The sequence below is a fragment of the Caretta caretta genome, chromosome 26 (genome assembly GCF_965140235.1).
Source record: "Caretta caretta isolate rCarCar2 chromosome 26, rCarCar1.hap1, whole genome shotgun sequence".
Lineage (NCBI taxonomy): Eukaryota > Metazoa > Chordata > Testudines > Cheloniidae > Caretta > Caretta caretta.
The window spans coordinates 14407411-14421797 of NC_134231.1; the positions used below are offsets into that span (position 1 = coordinate 14407411).

At 56.2% G+C, this 14387-nt stretch overlaps 1 protein-coding gene across 18 annotated transcripts in view; it reads right to left on the bottom strand.

Moving 5' to 3' along the window:
• CAMK2B (calcium/calmodulin dependent protein kinase II beta) overlaps positions 1-14387 on the bottom strand; it is a 167046-nt gene that overhangs the window by 62192 nt on the left and 90467 nt on the right. For 13 of the 18 annotated variants that reach the window (XM_048829401.2, XM_048829395.2, XM_048829400.2 and 10 more), the window contains exons 6-8: positions 5749-5821; positions 1008-1110; positions 833-916 (exon numbers count right to left, since the gene is read on the bottom strand). In XM_048829401.2, the coding sequence (XP_048685358.1) occupies positions 833-916; positions 1008-1110; positions 5749-5821 (260 nt within the window). The remainder of the gene's footprint in view (positions 1-832; positions 917-1007; positions 1111-5748; positions 5822-14387) is intronic. The other 5 variants (XM_048829404.2, XM_048829394.2, XM_048829392.2 and 2 more) reach the window with 1 other exon arrangement.

Genomic DNA, 14387 nt, shown 5'->3' on the forward strand with positions numbered 1-14387 from the left:
ATCCAAACTGCCCACTGGGGGATTTGGGCTGGCTGGTTCATGCAGCATCTTGGACACAGAGTTCAATAAACAGTAACGTTCTGGGCTCCATGCGGGCGGGAATGGAACACCAATGGCAGTTAGGCACCTAACCTGCTTAAAAAACCCACTCGGTGCCTTTTCTGCGTCTTTGGGTGCCTAAACACCTTGGGCAATCTGGCCTTAAGTGATTTGCCAGAGAGAGACTGACAGTGGTGAGACTTGAACCCATGTCTCCCAAGCCAGCACCCTAACCAATAGGCCAGCCCACTACCGGTCTGTGAACACTGACCGTCCCAAAGAACTGAAGGCAGCCCAGAGGCAGGGAGAAGGAGACTTGGCAGATCCCTGACCCTGAGCCATTGATAAGCTGGACAGAGGGCAGAGAAGAGCCTCAAGAATGATTAAAGGATTAGAACACCTGCCTTCCAGTGAGAGACTCACAGTGCTCAATCTATGTAGCTTAATACCGAGAAGGTTAAGGGGGGCCGTGATCCCAGTCTGCCAGTACCTACGTGAGAGCAGAGGAAGGTCGAACACAACCCAATGGCAGGAAGGTGAAGCTAGAAATAAGGTGCCAATGTTTAACGCGGAAGGTAATTAACCAGGGGACAATCTCCCAAGGATCTTGGTGGATTCTCCATCACTGACAATTTTGAAATCACGACTAGATGTTTTTCTACATCTGGCCTAGTTCAAACAGGGATCCCGGCAGGGCAGGCCGGGTGTATTCGGGACGCCAGACTAGACGACCACAGTGGTTCCCACTGGCCTTCCCGTCTATGAGTTTATGTCTCTCGGCGCCGGCCCTTACCACATGCCCAGATATCCACGGGTTTGCCATAGGCTTCTTTGCGCAGCACTTCAGGCGAGAGGTAACCGGGGGTGCCGGCGAAGCCTGGGGAGAAAAAACAGAGCACAGACCGCGTTGGCACGGCTGTCCTGGACAGTCGGGGCAGGATGGGGGGAGAGGGGGCTCTGCCACTCACCAAACCAAGCCTGCTGATCCCCCTGCACCTCGATGGCCAGGCCGAAATCCGCCAGCTTCACCGCCGCGCCTTTGCACTTGCTGGCCAGGAGCAGGTTCTCGGGCTGTCGTGCGGAGCCGTCAGGCACAGGGCGCCGTGGGACCAGGCACGTGGTTGGAGGGGGGCAGAGAAGGGGGGAGGGGGGAGAAAACAAAACAGAAGAACAACACCAGACGGTTTGCAGAAGCAGGCGAGACACGTGCGAGCCTGACCAGCGATAAGGCTGTTGGTGCGTCCCCACAGCCCGACTGGCTCGGCTGGTACCTTCCAGCCCCTGTGCTCTCTCGGCTGATGGGCTGGGATCCAGACTGATGCCCACCCCCAGCTCCCCTTCCCTACACCCACTGCCATTACGGGGGGGGGGGGGGGGGGGCAGAAACCCAGCTCTGGCTTTGGGATTATTCCAGGCCAGTACAGCCTCCAGCTTCCTGACCCATGGGCAAGTGCTGGCCTGTGTTGCTGTGCCCATCTGGCATGGCCTCTGGGCACATTCTAGCCACCCAAAGGCTCACGCTGCTCTGGGCTTGTGCGGGGGGACAAGCAGGGACCCTGCCTGCCCACTTACCCTGGTGGCGCTCTGCCACCAGGCTGGGAGGCCATGTTCCCCCTCTGGGATTGGCATCATGTCCCAAAGCCCTCGGGATGGCCTGCCAAGGTACCTGGCCTAACAAGAGAAGTAGGTGGCACGAAACAGGCTCTCAGAGCCAAGAAAACACCACCAACTTTGGCTGCAATCTGGGGGACCGAAGCAGCCCCTCCTTCCAGCCCCCCCTTCCCAGGACTCCCCAGCCCCCAAAGCCAACGCTTCTCTTCACCAAGCATATGCAGAAAGGGCCTCCCCTCTCCGCCGCCTCCCGGGCGCACAGTCTCCGGCAGCAGGTGCCCCCCCAGGTTGGCTGGCCTGGCTTGTTCGCTGGTGCCCCTAACCCCCCACATGGATCTGTCGGAGCTCAGCAGAGCCAGAGAAACCAGAACGTCCCCTAGGAAGCTCTGGAAATGTTACTCAAAGGGCCGGGAGCGCTGGCTCTGAGACAGGGGACAACAGCTGGATTGTACACATCTGACCACAGCCCCACCTCCCCTGACAAAGAGCGCTGGCCAGGGGGGTGACCCCGCATAACTGTGCCAGTGAGCCCCGCCCATGCCCTGCCGGGACCAGCTGCCTGCCGGGGCAGGGACGGGACGGGAGTCTCAAAATTTCCCGTTGTCCAGAGTGCCGTGGCCTGAGATCAGGTCACACAGACAGGCAGCAGGTGGGAATGAGCCCCAGCCACACAGAGATGAGAGCCTCGGGCCCCCAGACCTGTGCCAGCCGGACACCCCGCCCTGGGGTTGGGTCGGAGCCGATGCCCCCTAGAGGTGACAGGCGCCATACCCCATTCCTGCACCCGCCAGTCCCCTCAACCCGGAGGTGATCCGAGCCAGTGCCCCCAGGAGGGGAAAGACCCTCTTGTTCATTCCCTGCTCCCCGTGCCAGCCGGACCCCCTGCACTGGGGCCAGATTGCAAGGGACACCCCTAGAGGCCAAAGGCCGCTCCTTACGGAGCCAGTCCAGAGGGGGCAGAGGCTAGAGGGCTGATTGGGCTCCTCCTTGTTCTATGAAGGAGGCTGCTGCCATTCCCCTTCTCAGCCCAGCCCCTGCATCAGCATGGCACTGGCTGCACCCCAGAGCCGAGTGCCCACTGGCACCATGCCACTGTGTACAACACAGCCCCCTGCCCTCACCAGTGCACCATGGCACAGCGGGCAAGAAACCAGCTCCCCCGGGTGCCACTCCAGCACGTTCCAGCGTCCACTCCCCCGGCCCCGGGATCCGCTCCAACTCCCAGAACGCAATTCCATTCCCTCGAGCCCAGCTCCATCTCCTTGCCGCGGCACGACGCCGCTGCACCTCCCCGCTCCGCGATGATCCCACGCCCCGGCTCCAGGCACAAGAGCCCAACTTCGTCACCTCGTGACAGCAGGACGGCACGAGCCACAGCCCGGCTCCATCACCTATCACGGCAGGACTCCAGGCACCCGCTCCAGCTCCATCACCCTGTTTCAGCAGAACTCCAGGTGAAAGCGCCTAGCTGCACTATCCCATTAGGACAGGACGCCACATGCAACAGCCTGGCTCCATCAGGCTGTTACAGCCATTCCATGCGCCAGAGACCAGCTCCATCATCCCATGGTGGCATGGCTCAAGGCACCAGCATTCAGCTCCATCAGTTTGCTATGGTTCGACCCCTTGTTTGAGTGCCCTGCTCTAGCTACCCGCTATCCATGTGCCAGAATCAAGCCCCATCATCCTGACGCAGCACAATTCAATGTCCAAGAGCCCAGCTCCACCACCTCATGACAACATGACTCCGCCTTTGAGAGCCCGGCTCCATCGCCCTGTTAGAGCCCAATGCCTCATGTGACAGGCCAGCTCCATCACCCCATTATGGCATGTCTCCAGGAGCCAGAACCAAGCTCCATCGCCCCAGTACAGCCCAACTCCACAGGCGAGAGCCCAGCTCCATCGCCCCAGTACGGCCCAACTCCATCGCCCCAGTACGACCCGACTCCACAGGCAAGAGCCCAGCTCCATCGCCCCAGTACGGCCCAACTCCACAGGCGAGAGCCCAGCTCCATCGCCCCAGTACGGCCCAACTCCATCGCCCCAGTACGACCCGACTCCACAGGCAAGAGCCCAGCTCCATCGCCCCAGTACGGCCCAACTCCACAGGCGAGAGCCCAGCTCCATCGCCCCAGTACGGCCCAACTCCATCGCCCCAGTACGACCCGACTCCACAGGCAAGAGCCCAGCTCCATCGCCCCAGTACGGTCCAACTCCACAGGCGAGAGCCCAGCTCCATCGCCCCAGTACGGCCCAACTCCATCGCCCCAGTACGACCCGACTCCACAGGCAAGAGCCCAGCTCCATTGCCCCAGTACGACCCAACTCCACAGGCAAGAGCCCAGCTCCATCGCCCCAGTATGGCCCAACTCCATCGCCCCAGTATGACCTGACTCCACAGGCAAGAGCCCAGCTCCATCGCCCCAGTACGACCCAACTCCACAGGCGAGAGCCCAGCTCCATCGCCCCAGTACGGCCCAACTCCATCGCCCAGTACGACCCGACTCCACAGGCAAGAGCCCAGCTCCATCGCCCCAGTACGACCCAACTCCACAGGCGAGAGCCCAGCTCCATCGCCTTATTACAGTAGAACCCCACAAGTGAAGGCCCAACTACGTAACCCCGTTCCAGCATGACTCCAGGCACCAGACTCTGGCTCAACTAGTACCTTAAGGCATGACCAGGGCCTGGCTCCATCACCCCGTTACAGCATGACCCTGTGCACCAGAGCCCAGCCATGAAAATGTCCTGCCCTGCCCCCCTCGCCAGGCAGGACACAGACAGCCACAAGCTCCCGGGGAACGTCATCTTTGCCCAGTAACATTTCCCGGGTTTGCAGGGGACGCTCTGTAGGGACACCCCAGAGCGGTTCTGTGGCCTTGGGGACCCCAGCTGGCCTCAGCCGACTCACAGGGGGCAGGAGCCTCCCGGAAAAGCTTGGTGTGTCACTGAAGGGGCAAGGAACAGCTGAACAAAGCCTGGACGGGGAAGGTGGGCCACAGCAGAGGAGGGGGAACCCCAGGGTCTACACCAGGTCTACACCCCCACCACCCCCCGTTAATTTCACAGCGCTGTTTCTGGGTCTGTCATAGACACATACGCACCCCTTTATCCCAGCCCCACTCGGCCACGCGAGACCACGTCCCTGCTCCTCACGCTTGGAGGCCCAGCGCGATTTACGACGCCCAGGGGCTTTCTATGAGGGGCAGACGGAAGACAAGCAGCCGACAGCGGGCGTCACAGAGAACAGGCAACAGGGTCAAACCAGACACAGGGCATGCAGACAGCTGGCGAGCGCCTTCCTCCGCAGGAGTCCCGCCTGCCCGCAGGTGCCGCCTCGGGGCAGGGAGGGAGGTTGCACGAGGCACAGGGGAGGGCGAAAAGAGAGGAAGAGGCTGGCTGGGGAACTGATCTCATCGGCCATTTGCTTCCTGGCCCCCCAGCCCCGGTCACACGCTGGTGCCAGGCAGCGGCCACAGGAAGCAACTCAGATTAGCCAGGCCGTGCTGAGCAGAACGAATCCTTCCGAGCAACCGGGGCTGGGCGCCTGTCCGATACCAAGGGGCAGCGTGAGCCGTGGGGGCACCCAGCGGGTGACCCACTGCACCGATCTATGCGGGGCCTGGGTGCCGGGAGAGGGGTAAAGAGCCCGCTGCCTGCTCCAGCACCAGGAGGTGGCTGTGAGAGGCCAGCTGTATCCCCCGGTTAAAGGGCCGGCTCCCTTGCCGCCCCATCACCCCCTCAGCACGGTATCTTCTCTCCCAGGAATTCTCCACGTGGCCGGCGGCTAGACAGCAGCAGCTCCCGCTTTCGCCTCTGGGTGGCGACAAACCCCAACCCCCGCCCCGCCTCCCCAAGTGCCTGGAGGTGCCAACAGGGCGCTCTGTCCCCCCTTCTGGGCAGGGTCTGGCCGGCGGGTCCCCATGGCTGAGCCGAGCCGAGCTGATTTCTGATTGGGCCCCCTGCGCCGGCCCCTTTCCCACAGGCCCCTGCCGCGGCGCGGGGCTTGAACCGCTCCAGTTCTCGCTCAGAAACATGCACAGGGTACAAAGATGGACGGACGGACAGACGGACAGAGCAGCGGGGTAGAAAACTCACCTTGAGGTCTCTGTGGACGACCCCCATTTGGTGGCAATGGAGAACAGCCTCCAGGATCTGCTGGATGCAATGACTGCATGCAAACACCAGGGGGCGTGTTAGTTCATGGTGAGTGGCAACAACCAGGCAGGCTGGTGGGGGGCGGGAGGTGAGAGGGAGGATGATGGGGGGGGGGCGCGGGGGACGGGAGGAGAAGAGGAAGAGGAGGAGGAGGAAGAGGAGAATGGAGGTTATGGAGTCGGACTCCCTCTTAGTCTCAGTCTCTAATTGCAAAGGAGCTGCCCCGAGCGGACCCGGAGGAGCCAGGGCAGGGGACGGGGCAGGGAGAGGTGGGGGTCGGGGAAGAAACGCCCAGTGATGGGGGAGCAGCCCTGTGCCAGGGAAAGGGGCCCAGGAGCCAGGAGGGAAGACACAAAGGGCACCGGAGCGTTAGGGTCAGGCGGTGATGGAGGAGGGGGTCTGCCATCCACCTGCCTCCGGCACTGCCCTTCCCCCTGCTCTGGGCTCTCGGGGGGGACCTGCAGGCAGGGGATGTGAGGTGCCATCCCGGGAACCCCCAAATCCCCGCTCCCCAGCAAAGTCCTGCTGTCTCTGTCCCTTCAGCCCCATTCCACCAGGGAAGGAGCAGAGCTAGGCGTGGCAGGAAGCCACCCACCGGAGACCCACCCCGCGGTGCCCCCCTGAAAGAGGATGGAGATCAGCAGGGATACAGCTGGCATCTCTGTGCCCTGGCCTGGCTGTCTGTACCTCCTCCCCCGGCTGCCCGGCCCTGGCGCACCTTGGTAGCTACAGTAGAACTGATACCTTGGGCCTGTTGAATTTCTGCCCCGCCCCTCCGTGCAAGTAACCAGCCCTGCCCAGTCTGGATCCAGCCCAGCTGAGCTCTATTCCCACCCCGGCTGGGCTGAGCCTGCCAGCCTACCAGGGTCACTAATCTGACGTAGGGCAGGGCCCGTCTCTCAGCCCGGGGCTCTGCGAGGTGCCAGCCTAGTCCAAATAACCAGCGATCACCAGCTGCGGCCCCCCTGCCCAGCCTCCGCTCCCAAGTCTCCTCGCGAGTCCGGCGTGGATCCGCTTCCTGCCCAGCGGTGCCCTGACGTGTAGCACTCCTGTGAGCAACTGAGGAGAGCCCAGGCTGGACGCCGTCATCCTGGGGGACACTGGGGCAAAGAGATTTTAATACACGGCCTGCACCTCGCGCTCTCTTAGCAGCTGGGGCTCAGCTCACGACTATAGGGGCAGCAGGAAAGGGAGCGCAGAAGCATATTTTGTGTAGGCCCTATAGAAATGCTGAGAATGGCTTGTCTTCAGCCCCAGGGAGCCACGTTTTCATAGGACCTCCCCCCGTCCCGCCCAGGAGGGCATCCCGCATTGGAACCATTTGGTCCTTAACCTTCTCGGAAGGTGCCCTCTTCCAGCCAGGTACCAGCCCCTGAGCGCCTCACACCTAGGGGTGATGCAGACGCTCACACACTCTTGTGCTGCAGGGCAGGGCTATCCCCAGTGTGCTGAGGGGAAACCGAGGCACAGGGTGACCTTGCCCAAACTCACAGAGGAAGGGCGTGAAGGAGCCAGGAATTGAACCTGGGTCTCCTGTGAGCCAGTCCAGCAGCCAAGCCACCTTCCTCCCCGGGAGGCTGAGGCTAGAGCGGCCCCAAGGCCTTTCCTTCTGCTAGAACACCTTTGTGGGGAGCTCTCAGAGTCCCCTGGACATCTGCACAGGACCCTGCAAACCTCCCCCCCCAATCACGGTCTCTGATTTGTGGCCCCTGGGCCTGCCCCGCAATAACCACCTCACCTGGACGAGGGCCCTGCTTGCCAACCCTTTTCCTAACAGCCACGCCAAGCCTCGCCCCTCAGCATCTGACCCCCCGGGCCCCAGGCTGAGCTCCTGGTGGTCCAGGTGCACCGCAGGAGCCAACAGCCATGGTGCCACCACGCAGCCCCAGAGCAAACGCTGTCCTTTCAAGCTTGCGAGTTTGGGCCAGAGCTCATGTCTGGCCCATTAGCTGTCCTAGGGCTCTGCTGAGCGCCTTGGTTTCCAGTTCTCTTCCAGGACCAATTCCCGGTGTCCTTTGAAGTCCTTGTTGCTGTGGGTTCCTGTTCTTGGAGAAAAGGCTCTTCTCCCACGGCATTGGGAAGAGGAGCCCCTCGTTGGGAACATCTGGGTGCAAGGGAATCTCATCCGGGGGCCCTCGTCTCTGTGCTTTGCCCAACATGGAGCCCACTGGACTTCTGAACGCAGAGCAGACCCCTTCTGTCTTCTCAGGTGTCTGCTTGCAGGGGAGTGCGGATGGTGGGAAATAGGTTGAGGGCTAGCGGGGATGGAACAATCACCCTGCCCTCACACAGCCTCCTCTTCCAAGCCAAGCCAAGAGTGTCCCTCTGCAAGGGGAAAGACGCAGAGCGCAAACGTCGCACGTTGATGGAACGGACCCATCATCCACAGGGCTCAGTCGGGGCGACTGACTTAGAGGGAAAGAATGAAAAATGTCCTGACCGGTTAAGAGATGACCCAGGGGACGGGGTGCCATCTACACCCACAAAAGGATGCACATGGCGAGGATGGGGAGGAACTGTCCAGGGATGGCCAGAGGCTTGAATTAGGTGCATGGGGATGAACTCTGGCTGAAAATCAGGAAATTCTTCCTAGCATGGAAGAGTCTTCCCTGGGAAGGGTTGGGCACCCCCTCACTTGGGACATCTTAAGACCGGGCTGGACAAAGCCTAGGAGAATCAATTGTAGGAACCAATATATATATATATATATATATATATATATATATATATATATATATATATATATAACAAATGGAATCAATTGTAGGAACCAATATATATATATATATGTATATATATATATATATATAACAAATGGGAAAAAGGGGACACTGACAGTAATAACTATTAATCAGAAGTTAGGAATTGTAGAAAATTGATAAGGGAAGCCAAGGGACACAAGGAGAAATCTACGGCCAGCAGAGTTAAGGACAATAAGAAGGAGGTTTTTAAAAACATATTAGGAACAAAAAGAATCCTGACAATGGAATCGGTCCATTGCTAGATGGAAATGATAGAATTATCACTAAAAATGCAGAAAAGGCAGAAGTGTTCAATAAATATTTCTGTTCTGTGTTTGGAGTAAAAAATAGATGATGTAGTCTCATCATATAGAGATGATAATAACATGCTTTCCATTCCACTGGTATCTCAGGAAGACACTAAACAACAGCTACTGAAGTTGGACATTTTTAAATCAGCAAATTCAGAAAACTTGCATCCAAGAGTTTTAAAAGAGCTGGCTGAGGAGCTCACCGGACCATTAAGGTTGATTTTCAATAGGTCTTGGAGCACTGGGGAAGTTACAGAAGACTAGAAAAAAAGCTAATGTTGGGCCAGTTTTTCAAAATGGTAAATGGGATCACCTGGGCAATTATAGGCCTGTCAGCCTGACATCGATCCCGGGCAAGATAATGGAGTGGCTGATACAGGACTCGATTAATAAAGAATTAAAGGAGCATCATGTAATTAATGCAAATCAATACAGGTTTATGGAAAAAAATCTTGTCAAACTAACTTGATGTCTTTTGTTGATGAGGGTAATAACGTTGATGTAATATATTTTATTCCTGTATGGCGTTTGACTTGGTACTGCGTGACATTTTGATTACAAAACTAGAAGTCTAAAATTAACATGGTATACATGAAATGGATTCAAAACCGGCCAACTGATAAGTCACAAAATGTAATTGTAAATGGACAATTGTCATCAAGCGGGTGTGTTTCTAGCGCAGTCCTGCAGGGATCAGGTCTTGACCCTACACTATTTTACATTTTTTAATCAATGATGTGGAAAAAAACCAAAACCATCACTGATAAAGTTTGCAGATGATATAAAATTAGGAGGAGTGGTAAATAATGAAGAGGACAAGTCACTGGCAGAGAGAGATCAGGATTGCTTGGTAAACTGGGTGCAAGGAAACAGAATGAGTAAATGTACACAGCTAGGAACAAAGAACATAGGCCATACAGGATGGGGGACTCTATCCTGGGAAGCAGCGACTCTGAAAAAGATTTGGGGGCATGGTGGATAATCAGCAGAACATGAGCGTCCAGTGATGCTGTGGCCAAAAGAGCTAATGCGATCCTGGGACACATAAACAAGGGAATCTCGAGTAGGAGCAGAGAGGCGATTTTCCCTCTGTAGCTAGCACTGGTGCAACCACTGCTGGGATCCAGTGCCCAGTTCTGGTGCCCACAATTCAAGAAGAATGTTGATAAGTTGGAGCGGGAGCAGAGAAGAGCCATGAGAATGAGTAAAGGATTAGAAAACCTGCCTGATAGTGAGAGACACAAGGAACGCCATCTGTTTTGCTCAACAAAGAGACAGTTAAGAGGTGACTTGATCCCGGTCTGTCAGTACCTACGTGGGGAACCAATATTTGATAACAGGCTCTTCAGTCTAGCTGAGGAAGGTCTAACATGATCCAATGGCTGGAATTTGAAGCTAGACAAAGTCAGACTGGAAGTAAGATGTACGTTTTTAACAGTCAGAGTAATTAACTGTTGGGACAATTTCCCAAGAGTCGTGGTGGATTCTCCATCACTGATAATTTTAGAATCAAGACTGGCTGTTTCTTTAAAATATCTGCTCTAGGGATTATTCTGGGGGAAGTTCCATGGCCTGTGCCCTAGAGCAGCTCAGACCAGATGATCACAGAAGATCAGGGTTGGAAGAGACCGTGGGAGGTTCTAGTCCAACCCCTTGCCCAGAGCAGGACCAACCCCAACTATATCATCCCAGGGCTTTGTCAAGCTGGGCCTTAAAAACCTCTAAGGAAGGAGATTCCACCATCTCCCTAGGTAACGCATTCCAGTGCTTCACCACCCTCCTAGTGAAATAGTGTTTCCTAATATCCAACCTAAACCTCCCCCACTGCAACTTGAGACCATTGCTCCTCGTTCTGTCATCTGCCACCACGGACACCAGCCAAGCTCCATCCTCTCTGGAATCCCCCTTCAGGTAGTTGAAGGCTGCTATCAAATCCCCCCTCACTCTTCTCTTCTGCAGACTAAACAATCCCAGTTCCCTCAGCCTCTCCTCATAACTCATGTGTTCCAGTCCCCTAATCATTTTTGTTGCCCTTCGCTGGACTCTCTCCAATTTATGTGAGCATAAGCTTTCGTGAACTACAGCTCACTTCATCGGATGCATATTTTCATGCACCCGATGAAGTGAGCTGTAGCTCACGAAAGCTTATGCTCAGATAAATTTGTTGGTCTCTAAGGTACCACAAGTCCTCCTTTTCTTTTTGCGGATACAGACTAACACGGCTGCTACTCTGAAATCTCTCCAATTTGTCCACATCCTTTCTGTGGTGGGGGGCCCAAAACTGGACACAGTACTCCAGATGAGGCCTCACCAGTGCCGAATAGAGGGGAACGATCACTTCCCTCGATCTGCTGGCAATGCTCCTACTAATACAGCCCAATATGCCATTGGCCTTCTTGGGAACAAGGGCACACTGCTGACTCATATCCAGCTTCTTGTCCACTGTAATCCCCAGGTCCTTTTCTGCAGAACGGCTGCTTAGCCAGTCTATCCCCAGCCTGTAGCGGTGCATGGGATTCTTCCGTCCTAAGTGCAGGACTCTGCACTTGTCCTTGTTGAACCTCATCAGATTTCTTTTGGCCCAATCCTCCAATTTGTCTAGGTCACTCTGGACCCTATCCCTACCCTCCCCCGAGCTTAGCGTCATCCACGATGATCACAATGGTCCCTTGTGGCCTTGGAATCTATGTATCTGCATGAAACCAGCTCCCCCCTGGAGCTTGCATCCTCGCCCAACTGCTCTGCGTCTATAAAAGCCAAGGAGGGCATTTCCTCAAAGCTGCGACGAAACCACCAGCATGTGGGGGAAATCTGACACGCTAGCCGAGATACCCCCCTCCCGCTCCCTCAGAGACGGCATCAGCGACACAGAGCCCAGTTTGCGACGTGGCGGCCCCCGCGCTTAGAGTGGATGAATGGTCCCAGCTGTGTGATGCCTCTGCATTCAAAAGGAGTGGGGGAGAGTGGGTTTTCTCCTAGGCTGCCCTCAGCTTTCTACTGCCCACCAGGGCTGCCCCTGTCTCTTTACGCAGCTCTGGGCAGGCAAAGTGGGGGCTGCATTTTGCACGAAATGACCGATTTTTTAAAAAGCCATGTCGGAAAGGAGGAAACCACGCTGTGAGTTCGGGGAGATCTGCCATGCCCGGCTCTGGGAATTCAGGGGTCCAGAGGGAGCTGCAACCATCGCTCCGCTAGCCCCGGCTCCTTCTCCGGTCGGAGAGCGGAGCTGGGAGCGGTCTCACGCTGCGGCTGGTGACACTGTCACGGAGTCCCTGGGCGATGCTCTGGAACTGCTCCCCATGAAGTCAGTCAGGACTCTGGGGTAGTCGCCTTTCTGTGAGCAGCCTGTCTTCAGGACACACAGCTCACACAGCTTCCACCTTCCTGGGTCTGACCTCAGAGCATTCAGCATCCTCTGCCTCTCCGTGCGCTTTCCCCCAGCGAGTCCGCTCAGGCGGGGCTCCTGGGGAAGCCAGAGGGTCCTGCACCCCAACTTTGCAGTCAGACGTGACTCTCAGCCAGCCAGTAAAACAGAAGGTTTATTAGACGACAGGAACATGGTCTAAAACAGAGCTTGCAGGTGCAGAGAACGGGACCCCTCAGCTGGGTCCATTCTGGGGGGCAGTGAGCCAGACAACCACGTCTGCCCTTCACTCCATGTCCCAGACAGCCCCAAACTGAAAACCCCTCCAGCCCCTCCTCCTCTGGGCTTTGTTCCTTTCCCGGGCCAGGTGGTCACCTGATTCCTTTGTTCTCCAACCCTTCAGCTCTCACCTTGCAGGGGGGGAAGGGCCCAGGCCATCAGTTGCCAGGAAACAGGGTGTCGGCCATTCTCTGTGTCCAGATCCCTGCACACACCTTCCCTCTAGGGCTCTGCAATGATCATACACCCTTACCCCACCACCTAGATACTTAAGAACTGCATAGGGGAAACTGAGGCACCCCCACACTATTCAGAGGAAACATTAAGAACAGGCCCACTTCGTCACATCTCTCCCCCCTTCGAGATCGAACTGAGCGGGGTCACTTTACCCGGTGACCTGGGGAAGTTTGAAGCCACCAATGTTCCCATGGATGCCCCAGCATCTCTCCCGTTCCTTGGTAGGAGTTACACCAGGCCCTTCCAGTTTCACGCCCTCCCTTAGGTCGGGGGTGGTCGATAGCACTAGCAGGCTGCATGTGGGAAGGTTTCTGCAGCCCATGCCCTTTGGCCACCCCAAAACCCCAGGGGGTCAAACTGGGATTGGGTTTTCTCCCAGAGCTCCAGTCTGGAGGGCTGCAATTCGGGCTCTCTTGGTTAAGGGCCCCCATCTTGACCTGGGCCACATACTGTTCACTTACAGAACTAGCATGGAGACATCCCTTTCCCAACAACCTTGTCTCCCCAACAAGCTGGCCAAACACAGCCACTTGGTTATAGGACGGTATACCTTTCTTAATAGCTTTCACTCCATCTGAGACCTTCTCAAAGCTCTCCACACTGGATCTTTCAACAGGAAAGTCAGTGGATCCATTCACAACAGAAAATTTCTGGCTGTTAGGAACTGAAACTTTCTTGATTAAATCACTTTCACACCCTTCAGTGGCAGTAAACTGCTTGCAAAGACTCCATGAGGATTCCTTTCCCGAGGGCTTTTCTATGCAACAATTCACCCCCTCCCAGAAATTCTGCTCTTACCCTCTTTACCTAGGGCTTGCTCTAGGGGAACACTTTCCTGAGCAACTACAGACTCTTTCTGGGTCTCCCTTACATCCAGAATCACCTCTGGCCCATCAGGCGGATTCCTACACAATCCCCTTTCATGCAAACTTACAGACTTCCTAGATAAAAGGTTAGAAGCATTCTCCTTCCCTTTGCCACACACAAGTTCAGGAATCTTTTCCTTCTTGCTACAGGTTTCCACACCCTCAGTAGGTTCCACAATCACATCACCTTCCTGCTCTCCTTGTGCCCTGGCTAGGATCTCACCCTGATTAGACAGAGTTGCTACACCCTTTCCAACAACACACTAGCAACAGGCAAAATACAAGCACCAGAATTGTCTGGTCTCGGGGATTTTACATAGACCCTAACTGGATGCGACCTAGTTACAGGGCCATTCTCCCGAGCAGACAGAAACTTAGGACCCTTCCCTTCCTGGGCTTTAGCTGAATCCAGAACCAGCTCTGAGACAACTGCATGACCCTCAACCATCACAGGCTGAAAGGCCCCTTCTGTCTGCTCCACAGACCAAGAAGAGCCGGACACACTTTCTCCTTTACCAGACACACAGGTTGGGATCTCATTCCCTTTGTCCCAGCACACAAGGCTGGTCACAGACAACTGCTTGGAGATCAGGGTAGCTCCCTCCATAGGCAAGTCAATACCCCTGACAGAGAGACCCATTTCCTTCACTGTCCCAATTCTCCACTCAGCTAACAGGTAAGGTCCAGGGACTCTCATCTTCCACTCTCCTCGCCTTCCCACCCTGCTGACTGGACACAGCCATCGGCTCACAAGGCTGCCTAGGCTCATCCAAACTTCCCT